The sequence below is a fragment of the Vulpes vulpes genome, chromosome 2 (genome assembly GCF_048418805.1).
Source record: "Vulpes vulpes isolate BD-2025 chromosome 2, VulVul3, whole genome shotgun sequence".
Classification (NCBI taxonomy): Eukaryota; Metazoa; Chordata; class Mammalia; order Carnivora; family Canidae; genus Vulpes; species Vulpes vulpes.
The window spans coordinates 147,906,284-147,926,300 of NC_132781.1; the positions used below are offsets into that span (position 1 = coordinate 147,906,284).

General features: G+C 52.1%; 1 protein-coding gene across 2 annotated transcripts in view; it reads left to right on the plus strand.

Annotated features, from left to right (window-relative positions):
* Positions 1 to 17,271, plus strand: part of TRIM62 (tripartite motif containing 62) — a 31,076-nt gene extending 13,805 nt beyond the window's left edge. For both annotated transcript variants that reach the window (XM_072750328.1, XM_072750330.1), the window contains exons 4-6: positions 4,429 to 4,685; positions 5,658 to 5,773; positions 14,941 to 17,271. In XM_072750328.1, coding sequence (XP_072606429.1) covers positions 4,429 to 4,685; positions 5,658 to 5,773; positions 14,941 to 15,491 — 924 coding nt within the window. In that variant the 3' untranslated portion in view covers positions 15,492 to 17,271. The remainder of the gene's footprint in view (positions 1 to 4,428; positions 4,686 to 5,657; positions 5,774 to 14,940) is intronic.
* The last annotated feature ends 2,746 nt before the right edge of the window (positions 17,272 to 20,017 follow it).

The window sequence follows — 20,017 nt, forward strand, 5'->3', positions numbered from 1 at the left end:
TGGGACCAGGGACCAGTCCTGCAGGGCTGGGAGAATGTGCCTAGTTTCTCTTAACTCTGGTCTTATTAAACATACTCGCCTGTCACCAGAGGAGCCAGCCCTGAGCCTGTTCCCTTGAAGTCCTCCTGTTGATTTGTGGCCCGGCCTTGGTATCTCTCTTAAACTTAGACTGTGAGGATATGGACTTACTGTAAGGTAGTGCCAAACCCTGTAGTCTCTGGCTGCAGTGGTTTGAAAAGAAAGGCTTTTTCTTTTCTTTTCTTTTCTTTCTCTTTTTAAGATTTTATTTATTTATTCAGGAGAGATACACAGAGAGAGGCAGAGACACAGGCAGAGGGAGAAGCAGGCTTCCTGTAGGGAGCCTGAAGCAGGGCAGGATCCCAGGACCTGGGGATCACACTCTGAGCCAAAGGCAGACACTCAACCACTGAGCCACCCAGGCGTTACAGAAAGGCCTTTTCTTGGCCTGAGAGGGAGGCCCTGGATTCTGATCCAGCCACTAACTCTCTGTGTGACTTTGGGTAAACTGTATGCTTTTCTGGAACCCCCGTCTTTCCCATTTGTACACTGGAGACTCTGCCAAGCTCCTTCTGCTTCTGAAGTTCTGGATCCCAGGGCCTCCCTCTGAGTCCCTGCCCACACACACACAAATGTCTCACCAACTGGTGAGCTTTGATTGATGCCCTTTCTGGGACCAAGACTTGGGGACCCAGGCCCAGCCTCTAAGCTCTATGATGATTTCAGTCTGGTCCCACTAGCTAGCAGGGGTGCAGCTGCCACTAGCAGCTGAACTAGAGCCTTAGGAATGCTCTGGACCTCTGGGGGTCACCCTGAGGCCTGGAGAGGCCATTGGAGATCCAGTTCTGTGCCCCAGCTTGGCCACCAACCCGTGTGGGGTCTCAGGGAGGTCATGACAAACATTTCTTTGGAAAACATTCTGGAGCGCCTGCAGGCAGGACCCTCAGCAGGCAATAGATGAGAAACAAAGGACTCTATCTAGCCTGTTTGCCTTCCACAGCCTCAGTTTCCCCATTTTCCTGGTGATTCTGAACCCTCAGGTGAAGAGAAGCAAATGGAAGACTATGTGAACGAGAGCGGAGTATTATAGTCTAGTTTTTTCTCTAGTGTTCTCTCCTCTCCACTCCCCATTGTTTTTCTCCACTGACCTTTTCCTCCCCTGCTTTCCTGTCCATCTGTCTACCTCTGGGGGGTCCTGTGGGGCCACCTCCCCCTCCAGTTCCCCCAGCCCTGCTTCCTGTCTGGACTGGGGTGTTTATACAAGAAATGCCTATGGATGCTTTGGAGGTCATATTTCACCTGGTGCCTGACTCGGCTTTCCTGCAGCGCCTGCCCCTCCAATGGCCCGGCCTGAGGGCCTGTCTGAACTCCCTCCCTGGGCCCAGTGTTTTCCTTGGTCGGGGCTGACCAAGTGACGCATTCTTGGCAGGGTGTTCTTCTGAAATGGCCCCGGTTCCTCGGAGCCCCAGTGTATTCCCAGGGCCGTGGTGGGCTGGGTAGGGGCCGCTTTCTCAGCCACAGCACAAAAGGGATGGGGGGTGGGGTGGGGGTGGCTCTGCCCTAGAAAAAACTAGAATAAATGGGGCACACCGATTGAGCTGAACCTTTCTCTGTGCTGGTAATTGTGTTTCCCATTCATTGTCTCACTGAACCCCACAGAATGTCACCTCTGCGACAGCAGGACTCCTCAGAACCCAGCACAGTGCTTCCCACACAATAAATAGTTGTAGAACAAATGAGTATGTGTGTGTGTGTGGTGTGAGGGGGACACCTTTTGAGGTAGGAATCTTATCTCCACTCTATTGGCAAGGAAACTGAGGTACAAGGAGGTTGAGAAACCAGCCTACAGCCCCATAGCTAGTAGTATGTGGTTAATTGGGAGCTTACTATCCAGTTTTGTCAGAACCTAGTGCATATTCCAGCCATATGCTGGGATGTCCTCAGCCAGATCCATGGCTGTGTGGTCAGCAAGACAGGTAGATTGGGAAGACTTTTCAGGGACATACTTGAGGCACCTGGGATGGCTGTCACTCTGTTATTCCACTTTTAGCTGCCCCCTTCCTGCCTCTCCCCCCTCTTCCTGCCCTTCCTCTTTTGTCCTGGAGATACTAGGCCCCCATCCTAAAAAGAAGATGGAGTCTGCACCCACCTCTGCAGAGCAATTTTTGTCAAGATTCTTCCTCCTTCACTCTCAAGCAGATTTTGACTGCCAGCCCTGTGCCAGGCCCTGGGATGGGCACAGGAAATTCAAGCCTGGGAAAGACGTCATTCTTACCCCCAGGGGTTTGTTCACTAGCTGGAGCCACATAAAATGTAAGACTGTGTATTAAGAATATTTACAGAATGCTTTGGAGACACTTAACTATTTAATTGCCTGGAAAAGTTAGGGAGGTTATCACAGAGGAGGTAGCTTTCAGTCTGGTTCTTGCAGGATAAGTAGGAGTTTGCCTGTTGAATAAAGATTTTGTTGGGCGGGGGTCCATCCTAGACAGGTGGAATTGCAACAGAACGGCACTGAAGAGGTAAGTTGGGATCAGATTGAGGACTTTGAAGCCAGGCTAAGGGATTTAGTGTTTTACTACTTATCAAGGAGCCAAGAAATGTTCCTAAACAGCATTGGCTTTGATCTGCTTTGCACATTAGAAGGGTCACTGTGGCAGTGAGTTTGGTTGCCAAAGACACAGAGTTGACCTGCGGACCAAGAGAGTTGGGTGGCCTATGGGATCCCAGGAGTATGTGTGGTTGAGGCAGGTGGAAAGACGAATGTGGTGCTCAGGAGACATGCTAGGCCACAGATAAGGACGTAGCAGCATCCTCAATGCAGCAGGGCTGGAATATATAGGAGGACATGTAGATGAGAAGGGAAGGAGCTGGCCGGGACGGAGCAGCCACAGAGGTGAGAGGCAAACCAGAACCTGCAGCCAGTAGGGACTGCCCAGTGTGCCAAACACTGCCATAGAAGGTTGAGAAGGAGCTGGAAGGAGGGGATGTGGGATTTGAGGGTCCTTTGAGGGGGCAGCGGCAGATGGGGCAGGGAAGGCAGGCCTCATCTTCTCCACCTGTGACCCGCACGGAAGCCTCAGGGTTCAGGGAGGGGCTCGGGGAGGCCACAGGCAGGCTGGCTGTGCAGCCCCAGCCTCTCCTCCGCCCCCTTTGTCTGCCTGGTGCTCTGGGTGGGCATGCGCGGGGAGGCTGGCCCACTGCCAGCAGTTCTTCCTGCCGCCGCGACAGGAGGGAACTGGCCCTAATTGAGCCTTTGTCAAGCCTCCCACAGAGCCCTGGGCACTGAACACAGCAGGGTCTCTGACTCCGTGAACTCCCAGCCAGAATCCCACAAAGTAAAATTGCAGAGGCAGGTCCCGCACGCTGCCACAGCCTGGCACACTTCCATACCCCCCCATACCCTCGTGCTGTCCTGACTCGTGCTGCTCCCTGCAACCCCAGTGGACTTCCTGCCAGACTGGGCCCCAGCTCAGAGGCCACCTCTCAATGAAGACTTCCAGGATGTGCCTGTTAGAATTGGTCCCTTTTAATAATCAGGCTCTTTCTCTGCACCCCAAACAATGCCGTGCATTTTGTGAACATGCCCCCAATTAATCTTCCCCAGGACCCTGTGATGTGGTCATGTTACTCCCTCACAGAAAAGAAGACAGGGTCAGAGACATCAGGGGACTGAGCTTGCCAACGCTAGAGACCCAGAGCTGTTGGGTACCAAAGCCTGTGGCCTTCACCACACAGGCCCATCCTGGGCCTGGTGGTGCCCGCGGAGCAGAGAACTAGGCAAGTCCAGTCTTGCCTCCTGTGATCATGGTTTTAAGCTCCATCTCTGGTTTCTTGGCGAGGAGGTCACAACGGTGGCTGGACAGATCGAATGACCACCAAGGTCTACCTGGCACTTTGTAGTTTATAAAGCTCTCTGATATCTGCAATCTCCTTGTCATCTTCACTTGAGCCCCATGAGTGATTTTTTTTTTTGCAAATAAAAACCTCACTGGATCCTAGAGTGAACTCAGTATCTTCTCCCCACCTACCACCTCTCCCCCAGCTTCCACGTCCCCCCTACCCCCAAGCCAGAAAGCTGGGAATCATCCTCACACTTTTCTCTCCTGCATCCAGCCTGCACCCCAATGTCTTTCAAGCCACGGTCCCTCTGCCACTCCTCTAGTTCAAGCTGCAGTGTGTCACCCAGAGCGTTTCATTCGTTTCCTAAGGGGCATGTGGAATCAGGCCCGGCCCCCCCTACGCCAGCCTGCCATGCCACCGTGCTTTGCCAGGTTGCCATTCCTGGGCCAGAGCCTACCCTTCCCCGGTCTTTCTTCTCACCACTTCAAGGCTCTCGGTTTCCTCCTCTCTCCCAGGGGTCACCCCATCTACTCCCCCGGGCATAACCCCTGATGACTGTCCCCACAGTCTTCCACCAAAGGCTTGCGGACCACGATCGGTGAGGCGTTCGAGCGGCTACACCGGCTGCTGCGGGAGCGGCAGAAGGCCATGCTGGAGGAGCTGGAGGCGGACACGGCGCGCACGCTGACCGACATCGAGCAGAAGGTCCAGCGGTACAGCCAGCAGCTGCGCAAGGTGCAGGAGGGCGCCCAGATCCTGCAGGAGCGGCTGGCTGAAACTGACCGCCACACCTTCCTGGCCGGGGTGGCCTCGCTGTCCGAGCGGTGAGTGCCCGCCGCCAGCCAGCTGCCTCCCCCTGCACACACAGGCCTCCCCTGTTAACTCCCTCGGAGATAGTTCCAGCTGCCGAACCCTTTCACACACATAGGAACAGGCAGAGAGAAGCTGGATCGCTTGGCCAAGGCCCCTCATCTAGTATATGGAGGAGCCAGGATTCAACTGCAGGTCTCCCTGGTCCCATAACCACCTTTAATATTAATACCCATTATTGGTCTTTCTTTTTTTTTACAAGTTTATTTTTTTTTTTAAAGAATATTTATTTATTCATGATAGACACAGAGAGAGAGAGAGGCAGAGACACAGACAGAGGGAGAAGCAGGCTCAATGCAGGGAGCTCGATGTGGGACTCGATGCCGACCCAGGATCACGCTCTGAGTCAAAGGCAGATGCTCAACCGCTGAGCCACCCAGGTGTCCCTTATTATCGGTCTGTTGATCAGTGCTGATAGCTAACATCAGGTATTCGGTGTTGACCATGAGCCCAGCACTGTGGTGAGCACTTTATGTCCGTTACTCCATGTAGTCCTTACAAGGCAAGAAAGCAGGTGCTATCATAGTACCCATTTTTTAAAAAAAGATTTTATTTATTTATTCATGAGAGGCACAGAGAGAGAGAGAGAAAGAGAGAGGCAGAGACATAGGCAGAGGGAGAAGCAGGCTCCATGCAGCAAGCCTGACATGGGACTCAATTCTGCATCTCCAGGATCACACCCTGGGCTGAAGGTGGCACTAAACTGCCGAGCCACTGGGGCTGCCCCATAGTATCCATTTTAAAGGTGAAGAAACTGAGGCTATAGAGAGGTAGCAAGTGACACAAGCAGGCACTTGAATCTGGGGCTGTCAGACTTTACGTACATGACCTTGCCCTTTGTCAGCTGCCCTGAACATGGCTATAAGGCCTCCAGTGCTGGAAACAAAATCTAGCCCCCAATGCAGCCTGCTCTCCTTTCTTTCCAGACTTAAAGGGAAAATCCATGAGACCAATTTGACTTATGAAGACTTCCCGACCTCCAAGTACACAGGCCCCCTGCAGTACACCATCTGGAAGTCCCTGTTCCAGGACATCCACCCAGGTAAGGCCCTTCCTGCCAGTTACTGAGAGCACCCAGGAAGAGGCAAGCATTATCATGGGCAGGAGCTAGAAGGGTCCATCGCAGCCCAGCTGCCTTCTCTAAACCCAGCATGGGGCAGGGTAGAGAGATGAGACGAGTTTCTTGCTTAGTAGCTCCTGTGTTCCAGGGCTTGTGCTAGGCAGCCACACAATCACTCAACTCAGTGAATCCTCACAGAGCCTAAGGTAGGTCCCATTAGGATGTCCATTCTCCAGATGAAGAGACTGAAACTTTGGACACTTCACTCATCCATCCTATACATACAACACATATCACACCACACACTATTCTAGATATTAGAGACATAGCAGTGAGCAAAATAGGCCAAAATTCCTGTCCTCATGATCTTACATCATAGGGAGAGAAAAAATGAAAGTAAATAAGTAAAATTCATAGTTCATTAGATAAGGATATAAGAGGAGGAAGGGAGCTAGGGGATGTTGAGGTAGGATAGAGATTTCAGGTAAAGCGCCCAGTAAGAAGACCTCACTGAGAAGGAAGCATAGAAGTAAATGCCTGGAGGAAGAAGGAGAGCGATCCATACAGATTTCTGAGTGTTCCTGGCAGTAGAGATAGCAAGTGTAAAGGCCCTGAGGCAGGAGAAAGCCTGGCATGTTCAAGGATTGGTGAGGAAGCCAGTGTGGCTAGAGTGGAAGAGAGTGGAGGTGAGGTTAGGGAGGTTGCAGTGACCAGAACCTGAGGGCCTACAGGCCAGTGTGAGAACTTTAAATTTCATGCCAAGTGAGATGGGAGCCATAGGACGGTCTGGGGGGACATGCAGTGCCATAAGCTTAAGTTCCTCAAGGCTCATTCTCGCTGAGGGGTTAAGGACAGACTGAAGGGGATGAAAGGTGGAGACTGGGACACTGGTTAGGAGGTTACCACAATACTCCAGGTGAGCGATGGTGGCTTAGAGCAGGGTGCTGGCTGTGGAGGTAGAGAGAAGTGATCAGATTTAGGGTAAACTTTGAAGGGAGAGCCAACAGGATTTGCTAATGAATTGGATCTCAGGTGTGAGAGAAAGAAGACAAGGAAGCTACAATGATTTGAGCCGAGGTGCCTAGAAGGACAGAGCTGTAAGCACATGAGGTCTGCAATACCGATGAAATGTCTAAGTGCTGGTGCCGAGAAGGCAGGCAGAATGACAAGTGCTGTACAGGACAAGGGTCAGGGCTGGCAGAGTCAGCACGTGGATAGTATTTAATGAGTCTGGATCAGATCACCTAGGAAGCGAGAGAAGAAAGGGCTACTCTAAACTTTAGAGCCCTGGGGCACTCCCAGAAGGTAGAGACAGGAGGGAGACCCAGCCAAGGGGACTGGGAAGGAGCAGCTAGAGAAGTGGGAGGGAAACCCGGTATGGCCTGGAAACCAAGTAGGGAGAGTGGCTGATGGCAGCAATGGCCACTGAGCCACGTGGAAGGGCCCAGAACTGACTGTTCTCCAGCACCATGGAGGTCTTTGATGACAGGAACTTTGGCCAAGTCACAGGGGTGTAAGCCAGAGAGGGGGCCATCCAAGAACGATGGGAGACAGTGAGTGGAGACAGTGCTTTCTATTTCTAAGACAGGTGTTTTATTTAAGGGAGGGAAAGAGAATGTGGCAGAGGCTATTAAAGGTGGAAGAAGTAACAGCCTATCTGCAGGTGATGGGAAAGGCCCAGTGGAAGGAGGGCAAAACTGAGGGTGAAAGGCAGAGAGAGTTGCCGGGGGTGGGGGTGGGGGGACAGCCAGCAGTGGTGTCTGCAGCTGCCTCTGCTGGGAACCCAGAGGAGGGAGAAGAAACGGGCAGGGGTGGGAGCTTGAGGGAATTCTCTTCTGATGGCCTCCCCTTTCCCAGTGAGATAGGAAGCAGGGTCGTCAGCTGAGAGGAGGATGGGCAAGAGGAGGTTTGCAGAGAGAGAGAGGTCTGAACAGGTTTCTAGTGGCATGAGTAGATCTTGGGACCTGAAATCATACAACCTACAAAGGCACCATGTCCTTTAAGGTGAGACAAGGACATAAAGGTGATGTCTCCCTAAGAAGTAGGCACTCATTATCCTCATTTTTTCGGTTGAGGAAACAGGCACAGAACTGTTAGGAACTTGTCCTGTTCCTGATCACAGCCTATCAGTGGTACAGCCAGGATTTACACTCAGACCCATCAGACCCCAGAGCCTGTGCCCGTACCTACTAAGCCAACCAGGCATTCTCTGGCCTCATATCAACCCAGGAAAGCTGCGTGGGAGACTGAGGCTCAGAAAGACTCACTGATTTCCCATAGTCACACAGCAGCCAGAGCTCTGTCCCCATGTCTGCATTCCTTCTTTCCATCTATAGACATTGAAAGTCCCTCAGGGGATTTTCAGGGGTCAGGAGAAACAGATGCACAAACAGATCCTGAGAGCCCAGCGGGACAAGCTATGATGAGGGACTTCCACAGTGCTGTGGAAGCCCCGAGGGGGAAGCAGGAGGCTCTGGATGGGGCAGGGGAGTGGCCAGGGGGCCAGGGGAAGCACTGAATGGACCGATGTTTGAACCAAGCACTGAAGGCTGAGGCTTTTGCCACTTGGGGAAGGGTGGGGCCTGGTGGGGCCTCCAGACTGTCCTTGGCGTGGGGAACTGCAGCGGCAAAGACAGTGGGGAGGGCAGGAGCATGACCTGTCCCAGGATGTCATGATTGGGCCTCCCAGGCAGGGATGGAGAGGGGCTGAAGACATCACTGAGGGTGTGAATGCTGGATGGAGATGGCGCTCCCCGTAGGCCGCTGAACATCACTACCAATTTCCCAGAAGTGAAGGGACAGCTTCTCGTACTCTTCCATCTGGATCTGTGTCCTCATTTCCAGAAGGGGCAGTATTTTGCCGGGGGGGTGGTAGGGGGGACTTGGGGCTGTCCTCTTGGGGTACCCCTAGCCTCTGTGCACTCCTAGACTTGGAGGGACCTTCACCCTGGGACCCAGCAGGGTGAGGGCAACATGTAGGTGAAGCAGAATAACCCAGGGAGGCAAGGAGCACGTCCCTAGCTGCTGACTCAGGAAACCCCTCGGGCAGATGGTCTCAGGAGCTCTCTCTGTCTCAGCTGCCACCTGCTGCATCCTTGTCACAGCTCAGAGAGGCACTCCAGGCACCTTGGGCTGACAGGCAAGACCCTGTAAGACCTGGGCATTGCCATTCTCTCATTCTCCACCCGTCTCCCCATAATACTCAGCCACACTGAACCGTCTTCAGGCCTTAAATGAGCTGTACTCTCCCTCCTCCACTTTCACACATGCTGCTTCCTTTGCCCAGAACCCTCTACACAAACTTCAGTCTTTGATGACTAACTCCTACTCCCTTCCCATCTTAGTTTATAAACACCTCCTCTGAGAAGCCTTCCTGGATTTCTTCACATAGTCCTGGGCTTTCCTGGTTGCACTGCTTTGTCAACATCTGTGTAGCTGTGTGTCTCACTAGACCATGAGCTCCAAGACGTAGGGCCTGGGTCTAATTCATCACTGTATACCCTTAGCAGCCCCAACAGTAAATGTTTGTTGATAAGTAAAGAAATGAGTTAGTCCTAGTCTCAGTTCTGCCACTAGAATAGTGCCATAAAGGAGGTACTCGGTCAATATTTTTGAATGAACTTGCCACACATCCTTGAACAAGTCAGTTTCTCCTCTGAGCCTCTGTATGAGCACACGGATGTGGGAACTTGCTGGTTGCCTCAGGGCAGGATTTCCCGCTGTCAGCACTATTGACCTTTGCAGCTGGATAATTCCTTGTCTTAGGGGGCTGTCCTGTGCATGGTAGGGTGTTCGGCAGCATTCCCAACTAGATGTCCCCCTCCCCAGTTTTGACAACCAAAAATGTTCCCAGATATTCCCTGATGACCCCTGTGAGGCAAATCGCCTCAGTTGAGAACCACTGGCCCAGAGAAAATTCTGTGGAAGAGGGGCTGAGAGAGCAGTAGTGTGTGCCCTGAGAATCCTGCCAAGGACCGTGGTCCCTGGGGAGTTCAGAGAACAGTGACCTGGTTAGCCAGGCCCCTTGCTTTGTCTGTAGGGCCTGTGAAGTCACTCTAGTTCCTCTGCCAGCACCAAGGCCCTTTATGTCCAGATGGGAGGGGCAGGTACCCCCAGGGACCTAGCCCATGGATTCTAGCAGTTTCCTGCTGTGCAGCTTCCAGCTCAGGCTTCCTATTGGGTCACCTGAGAACTCCATTTAGCACTCGTCATTCCCCTTGCTTTGAAACCTCCACTCTCCACCACCACCCACCCTCTGTCCCACCCTTCATCTGACATTGAAAACCCTCCTCCAACTGCCTGGCCTGATTGTTCCTGCTCCCCAGCACAAACTTCCTCCCCATCTAGACCAGGTGGCTCCTGCTCAGAGGACACGAGACACTGCCTCCCCTGGGCTGCTCGCTTCTCCTCCTGCTCCCCTGAACCCAATCATTTTGGCCCAGCGTGTTCATTGCCTGGCAGTGTAGCCCAGGGCAAATCACTGCCCTCTCTGAGCCAGTTTTCTCCTCTAAAACAGGGATGGGGAAGATGTGATTTATCTCCCAGGGTAGGTATAAGAATGAAATAAAATTATCTATTTGTGATAATAATCCTGGAACTTAGTACATGATACCTGTTTATTATTATGCTCATGACTCATCCAGTGGTTCCTCAATCTTGCTGAGCAGGCTTTCTGGGGCCACATAAAGGAAAGGGGAAGGAAAGACCTTAGCTCGAATTCCAACTGTACTTCTACCCCAAGGGGCAGCTCAAGCAGGCCACTTAACTCGGAGAAGCCTCAGTTTCCTCTTCTGACAAATGATATGGTAATCTGCACTCCTGGGGATGCTGCGGTTTCCGCAGGAGCTAGTGGATATGAATGTGTTTCTCAAATGCCAGCATGATGCCGATGCCACGGACGGTCTAAATAGGTGGGAAGCCCAAGGCAGCAGATTTTGTAAGAGCCTGGCTAGAGGAAACAGCTGGTGGTATCTCCTGACCCGTCAGGCTTCTGAAGGGTTTAGCCATTGTCCTTGGGATTTTTTACTTTCTTTTCTTTTCCTTCCTTTCTTTTCTTTCTTTTTTAATTCACGAGAGACGCACAGAGAGAGGCAGAGACATAGGCAGAGGGAGAAGCAGGCTCCTTGCAGGGAGCTGGATGCAGCACTCCATCTCCAGACCCTGGGATCACACCCTGAGCCAAAGGCAGATGCTCAACCACTGAGCCACTGTCCTTGGGAACAGAGAGGCACCAGCCACCTGCTGCCCAGCAATGGTGCTGGCCTAGAGGTTTCTCTGCTGCCTGGGCCATGTGGTGTGTGGTTGACCATGGCCAGAAGACTTTTCCTGGGGCCTCCACAGTTCCACGTCTCCACCCCCATGCCCCTGACCTCAGGGTCTCAGGCTTATATGGACAGACAAGATACCTGGAGACCAGATGAGGTGCCCCAATATCTGCTTTTGTTTTTATAAAACAGTGTTTCAGGACCTAGGAAAGAGCTCTGACCTGTAACACAGTGATCGCCGGGGGACTGCTTTGTTTCACTGGAGCCTGGCATCTCTGCCAAGGATACAGGATGGGTGGAGATTGCCTTTCCCCAGCCAGGGCCGACATCTCAGTGGGGGGAAAAGGTGTTGCCATGCCCCCTTCTGGGTCTCTCTCTGGTCTGAAAGGCTGTTCCTCTTGCCGGCGCTAGCCTCAGGAAGGGTGGAAAGGAGGCTTTGGAAGACAGAACCTGTTCTGATGAGATGGGAGACCTTGGAGGTGGACCCCAAGGTCCACCCCTCGAGGTGTAAAAGCCTCTTAAGAAACAGGACACACCCTGTGCCTCATAAGAACACTGGCCCGGCACCCCGTTCCAGGCCCCATCCCCTCGCCCCGCCTCCACCTCCAGCACTGCCCAATGCACGGCAGACCCCACCCCCAAGCCCACCCAATGAGTGGTGGACCCTGCCCTCACCCAGTCCCCTGGGCGTCAAGGCAGGGAGGGTCCACGCCCAGGAGCTGGCTCCCCGTGCTCTCAGGATTTCCTCTACCGCAGGCTCAGCTCGGTGGGCCCAATCTCAGAGCCACTGAGAGCCCACTTGGCTGCCTCCCCGCGCATCGGTAGGCCTGGAAGTGGCCACACATTGGGCCCAAGGGTCTGGACCTGAGCCCTCCGGCCTGTGTGCTGGTATCTGCCTCCACACCCCCGTCCCCACCTTCCACGCCCCTGTCCTTCGGGCCTGGCTGCAGTTTCTGCCTGTTGCCCACCTCCTCAATCACCCTGAGCACCCCAGGCTCCCGTGGCACTCAGAACTGCTGCTGCCCACACCTTGGCTTTGTGCCTGCTCTGCCCCTTTTGCTATAGCCGCCTGAGTGTGACCCACATTCCACAGCCAGTAGGAGTGGCCCATCTGTGTCTAATTAGATTCTTCTTCCTTCCCCAGCCTCCCCTTCGCACACACTTCCTACACCTCCCTCCACCTCTCACCTCCCGACCCCACCGTGGGAGGCATGTGGGAATTCCCACATGCCATGTGGCAGGAGCTTCTGGTTCCAGCATGCCGACAACACAGTTGAACACTCATCCACTGATACCATGCCTTCCTGCTCATGGCTCCCCCTCTTCCCTGTCCCTGGATAGAGAGTTGTGTTTCCATTGACCCTTCTATTCACAGGGCTAATTGTTTCCATTCAGCGCTCTGCATTCTAAGAACAGGAAAGGAGAATGTAAAATGCAAAACTGAATTTACTCCTAACAGGGCTCATGGAAGGAGCTTGATAGAAGTCAACGGTCAGCATCGTTAGTGGATGTGTGAAGGGGAGCATAGTTCGGAACCTGGCTGTTGCTTCCTGTTGGGGACAGTTGCCACCATGTAGGTGTTTTATTTCTGGGCACACATGCAGCCAACAGAGGTGATAGAAGTAGGGGGTAATGCTCCAGCCAGTGTAAGCATGCTTCTGCACCCCCGGAGGAGGAAAGCACCAGAGAGCAGCATGAAGATATTCTTTGCTCCTATAGGAACTGGTGGCAGGATTCTATTTCTTCATTCTTCTTTGCCTGTCTTGCTCTGGCCTGGAAACGGTCATCCAGGCTCAGGAGGACCACTTCCAGGTCCTTCCATCTTCTGGCTGAGCATCAGCTCCCTCACCACAAAGAGAATAAACAGAGACTCTGAAAGCCAGACCTGCTAAGCCAGTGTGGCCAGCCCAGAGCCGGATGACCTAGCCTGTGCGGCCTGCCCAAGAGCAACACAAGCAGGGTTAAGTTTAATTTGGTAAGCCTTTCTGGAAACCTTCACCATGCCTGGCTCTGTGCTCGGCACTGGGCACAGAAAGGAGAACCTGGTTGGATGGTACATAGCCCTTGGCCTCCTGGTGCAAATGGGCATAAGCTGTGGGCACAGGAGACTATAACCTGTATATAATCAGGAGGGGACACGAAGTTAAGGAATTTCGGAAAAAAGAGTGAGCACACCTGCTGGGCAACTAAGAAGCCTTCCCAGAGGATGGGTCCTGGAGTGGAGCTGTGTGCCAGGGTGATTACAACAAGCAGAGAGGAGTTAGTAAAGAAACAGTCCAAGTGATGGCTTTGGGGCGGGTACCATGAGGCAGCATCATGTGATGGGGAGGCAGGAGGTGAGGGATGGGGTCAGATTGCACATGGCCTTGATTAGCTCTCACTCTGCCATTGGCTTCTGCGTGACCTGAGATTAGTCACCTCTCTCTGGGTCTCATTTTCCCCACCTATTGAGTGGAAGAGTTGGCTCAGAATCAATGGCTTTCAGCTTTTTCAGACCTGTCACCTACATTTCATAACAAATAATGGGTGATGTCTCAAGGATAATATAATCTTTTCACAATTTCATTATATATTTATATATACTTGAATATATAATATATATTTACATATATGTGTGTGTGTGTGCTTGAACTTGTATATACCCATACACCCATGATAGTATAAAAGAAAAATAGAAGGAAATGATTTATAATAAAATATTGCACATGTCAGTAGGTACTCACTATAGTCACGTTGGAAAACATGATGAAGTAGTCAGGTGCTCACACCATAGATAAAACTCCATTCTGCCTCCAGTGTGGTCCGAAACAAGCAGATTATATGAGTCAGTGGCATTTTTCTTAGAGATGTATTCTCAAAAAGTGAACAATTCTCAGTGAAGTCCCAAACAAAACAAATTCAATCTCCCCTGTTTCCATGGTAGTAGTGTTCTAAAATACTCAGTATATTATATCCTATTTATACATGAAATGGAGTTAAGTTGTAATTTTAGGTCATTACAGAAAAGATTTTTGAGTGGTTGAGCATTTGAAAATTTATGGGTGGCAAGAGTGTCATGAGACTGCCCTGTCATTTCATTCAGGGCATTTAGATGCATGGAACCCACCTATTGAGAACACCCCCCCCCCCCATAAATTTCCTCATTCCCACTCCAGGGTGATTACCAGCCCTTGGATAATCTTTAAGCTCTCCCAGCTTTGAAGTTCCCTAATTCTAGATTTCGTTATGGTTTATTCAACAAATTTGTGGGGTGCCCACTATGTTCCTTGCTCAAGGTAGTCACAGCTCCTGCTCCTCAGCAGCCAGGTTTTTTTTTTTCTTTTAAAAATTTTATTTATTCATGAGAGACACACAGAGAGAGAGAAACAGAGACACAGGCAGAGGGAGAAGCAGGCTCCATGTAGGGAGCCCGATGTGGGACTCGATCCCAGGTCTCTAGGATCATGCCCCAGGCCGAAGGCAGGCGCTAAACTGCCGCTGAGCCACCCAGGGATCCCCCCCCTTTTTTTAACATTTTATTTATTTATTCATGAGATACACAGAGAGAGAGGCAGAGACCTAGGCAGAGGGAGAAGCAGGCTCCATGCAGGGAGCCTGAAGTGGGACTTGATCCTGGGACTCTGGGATCACACCCTGAGCCAAAGGCAGACGCTCAACCCCTGAGCCACCCAGGCATCCCTGCAGCCAGATTTAAATTTGGAAGGACCTTAGCCATGACCCTTCCATATTACAGAGGAGGAAGCTGAGGACCAGACAGGGCAGGCTTGCATTCAGCATCACACAGCCTCCCAGGGACCCAGGGGAGCCCGGCCCTCAGGGAGGCCCGCAGAGTAGGTCCACAGCCTTCTCTCCGCTCATCTTCTCTCCCTGCTCGCTCCGCTGCAGTGCCCGCTGCCCTGACCCTGGACCCGGGCACTGCCCACCAGCGCCTGATCCTGTCCGACGACTGCACCATCGTGGCCTACGGCAACCTGCATCCACAGCCGCTGCAGGACTCGCCGAAGCGCTTCGACGTGGAGGTGTCAGTGCTGGGCTCCGAGGCCTTCAGCAGCGGCGTCCACTACTGGGAGGTGGTGGTGGCGGAGAAGACCCAGTGGGTGATCGGGCTGGCCCACGAGGCGGCCAGCCGCAAGGGCAGCATCCAGATCCAGCCCAGCCGGGGCTTCTACTGCATCGTCATGCACGACGGCAACCAGTACAGCGCCTGCACTGAGCCCTGGACCCGGCTCAACGTCCGCGACAAGCTCGACAAGGTGGGCGTGTTCCTGGACTATGATCAAGGCCTGCTCATCTTCTACAACGCTGACGACATGTCCTGGCTCTACACCTTCCGCGAGAAGTTTCCGGGCAAGCTCTGCTCCTACTTCAGCCCCGGGCAGAGCCACGCTAACGGCAAGAACGTGCAGCCGTTGAGGATCAATACCGTCCGCATCTAGGGCGGCAGAGGGCGCCCCCAGATGCCACCTGGGCCACAGCCACCAGCAAGAGCGCTGCCCAGGGGACGAGAGGCCTGGACTCCGGTCAAGCGTGGCCACCGCCAGGTCTCAGATCGCTTGTTTACCCTTCAGCCTCCATTTCCCTGTCTGTAAAATGGACGTTGTGCTCCATGATTCCTAAACTCTATCAGCATTGATGTCCTGTAGTTCTGAACTTGATGGGGAGGCAGCTTTGGTCTAAGAATGTGATGTGGCTTCTCCTCAGGGCAGCCCCCGCCCAGCCCTCATCCCCATCCTCTCAGGGGCAGGGGGACCACCTCCCTGTGTCTCCCTCCTGCCCGCATGCCCTAATCTCAGGATGTGTCAGAGTTGCCAGCAGCTGGCAGCCTGAAAGATACACAGGAACCCTCTCATGCTCCCAGGTCTCAGACTCACCCCTCACTAAGCCATGGGCCATTTTACCCTTGACCCCAGCCCATGATGGATGCAGGCAGTAGCGGGTCTTAGGGTTGTCTGAGAACCACCTCTTCTACCTCCAGACCAAGAGCTTTATGGTTCCTGTTTTTCCCACTGACCTGTATGTAGGTAGAGACAATGCTGTGGCCTGTGGGAGGCACCCGGTCACTGAGCCCACATGTTACAGTCACTGTGCCACCCCCTTCCAGCCCACACAGGTCTAAAAGCAGGATGACAGCACGCCCTGAGGCTAATGCAGAGACCAGTAGCCTAAAGGCAGCTGCAGGAAAGCATCACTGGGTGATGGAAGTCCCCAGAAGCTTGGATAAGGGTCCAGGCAGGTCTCTGTGACCAGGCTAGGGTGCAGAGAGGATGCAGGGAATGGTGTTTCAGTCAGGACCGGAGCTCTGGGGCAGGCTGTTGGCCGGGACCTCCCATCAGGCTTGGCATCTGTTTCTGTTAGGATCCTGTTTCAGATAACAAGAGCTGCTTTAGCTAGTTTAATTAGGCAGGATTTATTATCACATCCCTGATGGCTTTGCAAAATCATTGGAAGGACTGCAGGAGCAGACTCTGCTGAATTTCCAGGAATAACTCCCAGTCACCAGATTCATCATGTCTGTCCTGGTCAGAAACACTGCTCCTATCTGCAGTAAGCCACTGCATCAGGAAGCTGCTGACTGCAGAGCTGTGCTCCCTCCACTTCTGGCCAGGCCAGCAAATGGATGTCCTGAGGCATCTCTCCCACTCAATTTAATTCCCAAATCCAAATCTGGATGAGGGGCACTGTTGGAGAAAAAGAAATATGACCCAGGACTTTGGCTGTAAGGGTATCTGGGAAATTATTCTTCTTTCCAGCCCCAGCCACATAGAAAGGGCCTAGAAGGAAGTTAGAGTGGGTGCTGAACAAGCCTGTGCACAGGGGTTCACCTCGGGGTCTTAGCTTTGAAGCAGCAGAGCCTCCAGATGTCCTGCTCTGTGGCTCTGTCCTTTCCCAGCGGTGACAGCCCCGAGAGGTGGATCTGCAGGAGCGGCTGAAATGTCTCAAGCCTCGGCTTTGCTTTCTAGTCCTGGAGCCTAGATTCTGAAGCTCGTGGGGTCCCTGATCACCCTTACCCCAAAGGAACCAGACTAGGTGAACTTGGGGGGCTCCCCTCACAACTACTGTCCATTAGCATCCCTCTTGGGCAGGAGAAATCCTCAATCTCATCCCGCCCCTTCATCTACCAGAATCTGGGCCACCCCCAGCAGTATTTTTATTTTAAATGTTACCCATTTTGTGAGTTATGATGAATTTGTATTAAATTAAAGTTACAGAATGTCAGTGGTCAGTTCTATTCATTTTGAGAAAGGCCCACCTCTTCCATCCCAGGCAGGATACGTATATTAACATGGCTGATCTGCAAAGCAACCCTACTGGGTACATAGTATTATGCCCATTTTACAGAGGTAGAAAATGAGGTTCAGAGAGAAGATGTGACATGCCCAGAGTCCCGTGTCCCATGCTGGAAAGTGGCAAAGCTTGGATTAGAACTGGGTTCTAAAGCGAGCGCTTACATCACAACTTACTAGTCAGGGAAGACTGGTAGTCTGCCTGGAGGAGGGGTTAGTGGTAGCCTTAGGAGTAAAGGGGAGCTCATGAGACAGTGTCATGGTCTCCTGAATTCCACAAACCTGGGCTTGAACCCAGGCTCCATTACTGTATGACTTTAGAGAAATGGCTTAACCTCTCTGGGCCTTGGTTTTTCCACATGGAAAATGGGAATAATAACTCACATCTCATGATTTATTGGTAAGCTGCAAAGTGCTATGCATTTAGGGAGCTCACTTACTCCAGCTACTCTCACTCCAGCTGCCTCCCAGACTCAGTGCCCTAAGAAATCTGACCCTAAGGAGTTTATCTTCTTCCTTATGCCTTGCAGAGGGTATCTACGTTAGCCAGTAATGTCCCCAGGTCTGCTGTAAAGAAGGAGGTCCACCCTACCTCTGACTAGCTGGGAAGGAGTCTGGCCAGGAGTCAGGCAGGGCCAAGAATATGGACAGATGAGCTGTGCACACTGTAAGTGACAAGGCCCTGGGGCCCCACAGCTGTGCAGTGCAGCAATCTGGGAAACAGGAGACCTGAGCTTTGTCTTAGTTCTGGGATGACTCTTTCTGAACCCTGAAGCCTCCCTCCTCAGTCTCCTTACCTGCAAATGAGGGAGGCCATATTGGACACTTCAGGTGGATCTTCACTTATACCTGGAGCTAAGGAGAGCAGAGAGGGAGCCACAACAGTCATTAAATTGTTCGGGTTTCTAGAAAGAGGGGCATGAACAAAGATTGGAGGAATTTGCAGGAGCAGAGGGAAAGGTCTCTGATTGGTTGATGGAGAGCACCCAGTTTGGGGGAAAATGATTTTGAGAGTATCCCCAAGCCCTCTACCCGACCTGAGGCTCTCAAATCTCTGTGGCCCCCCAGTCATGACCCTGCATCTTTGATCAATGGATCTGTCTTCTGGGGGAGAAGACAGACCATGTCCTCATGGTCCCTCCTACCCTTCCCTTAGCCTCTGCATGAGGTCCATGAAGTGCTAGCCACATCCCAGTCTTCACTTCCCATTTCCCACTGTCTAGGAGTAACTGTAAGGGCCTAATTTGCACACCCGAGTCAGGACTCTGGGAAATCAGGGCAATTCCAAAGGTATGAAGTGTCCAAAAAATTCCTGAATGTAAGGATCTGGGTTTGTTAGGCTGATACCAGGAGTTTCCCATTTAACACAGGCAAACAAAGAGGGGAGCCAAAGGCATCCCAGTCTTGGGGAGGAAGGAGGGATCAGCAAAAGTCTTACCCAGAGCAGGAGAGAACTGATAGGACACTATCCTTATCTGGATCCCAGTTTGCGGTCAGCAGACAGAATGCTAATACTTATCTAACATCAAGACAAGCCCACAGGTTGTTATCATTTTCTCACTGTGTGTGAATGGAGAACATCACCTGCCTGGGGACCCACAGCTAGTACTCAACAGAGCCAGAAATTAGCCCCAGGCCCATGCAAAGCTAAAGCCAAACTCTTCACTGGACCTCCCTGGAAATGCTGCTCATCTTTGAGGACTGCCTCAGTGACAGGCAGCAGACACCAGAACTGTGATCCCCTGGGATTCAAAAGGGGACCTTAACCCTGGCTCCACACTATTGTGCATTTGTGCAACTGTGAGTCAAGTCTCAACTTTGAGCCAAGACCCATGTGTCTCTCAGGATCAGGGGTAGACTCAAGAAGGTACAATGTGACCCTAAGCAGGTGCCTCTCTCTCCCTGGGCTTTAGTGTCCCCATCTCTTTTGGGGAAGTGGGGTAGGGCTCTAGTTAATTGGATTGCCAAGGTTCTGGCTCTGATTGTCCAGAATTTGTACGTCTAATGAAGGGTTTGTCCTACTCAGAACCTAACATTAGTTCTGGGTGTTTCTCTCTGGGGTGGCAGCAGGAATAGAAAACAACAGAGATAAGGTCTCTTAGCAGCACAGAGCTCAGCCAGGGAGGTTGTCCCAGGAGGCTGACTGCTCACACCTGGGCAGTATTCCTGGCTTCCTCTCACCCTGCCTGGGTCCTGACTCTATTCACCATCCCCAGACACTCCACCAGAAGGTCAGTTGCAAAGGGCCATGTCACAGGCTTAAATGAAGGGGTCTTGAAGAGAAGTGGGGTTCGGGGAGTGGTAAGTGCTGGCCAAGGTGCTGAATCATAATTGCCCACCAGGATGTGGTTATTTCTTCTTACTCTGGGACACCCATGATTCCACTCCGGGAATCCTGAACTATGCCTGACGATGGGATGAAACAGAGCCAGAAAGAAAGAGAGATGCAGTCAGGAGGCACAGTCTCCAAAAAATTTGGAGATTGGGGGAGACTTTTATTTTGAATTGTGTTTATTTTCCTTTGTTTTTCCTTTTATCTGGATGAAATGACGTGTGTGTGTGTGTGTGTGTGTGTTTACTTTGTGTACAGAATAGAACTGTCTTCTATTTTCTTTCAAAAAATTGATAGTTCTATTATATTTCTGACTATTTCAAAATGCCCCCCACTCATCCAAGGA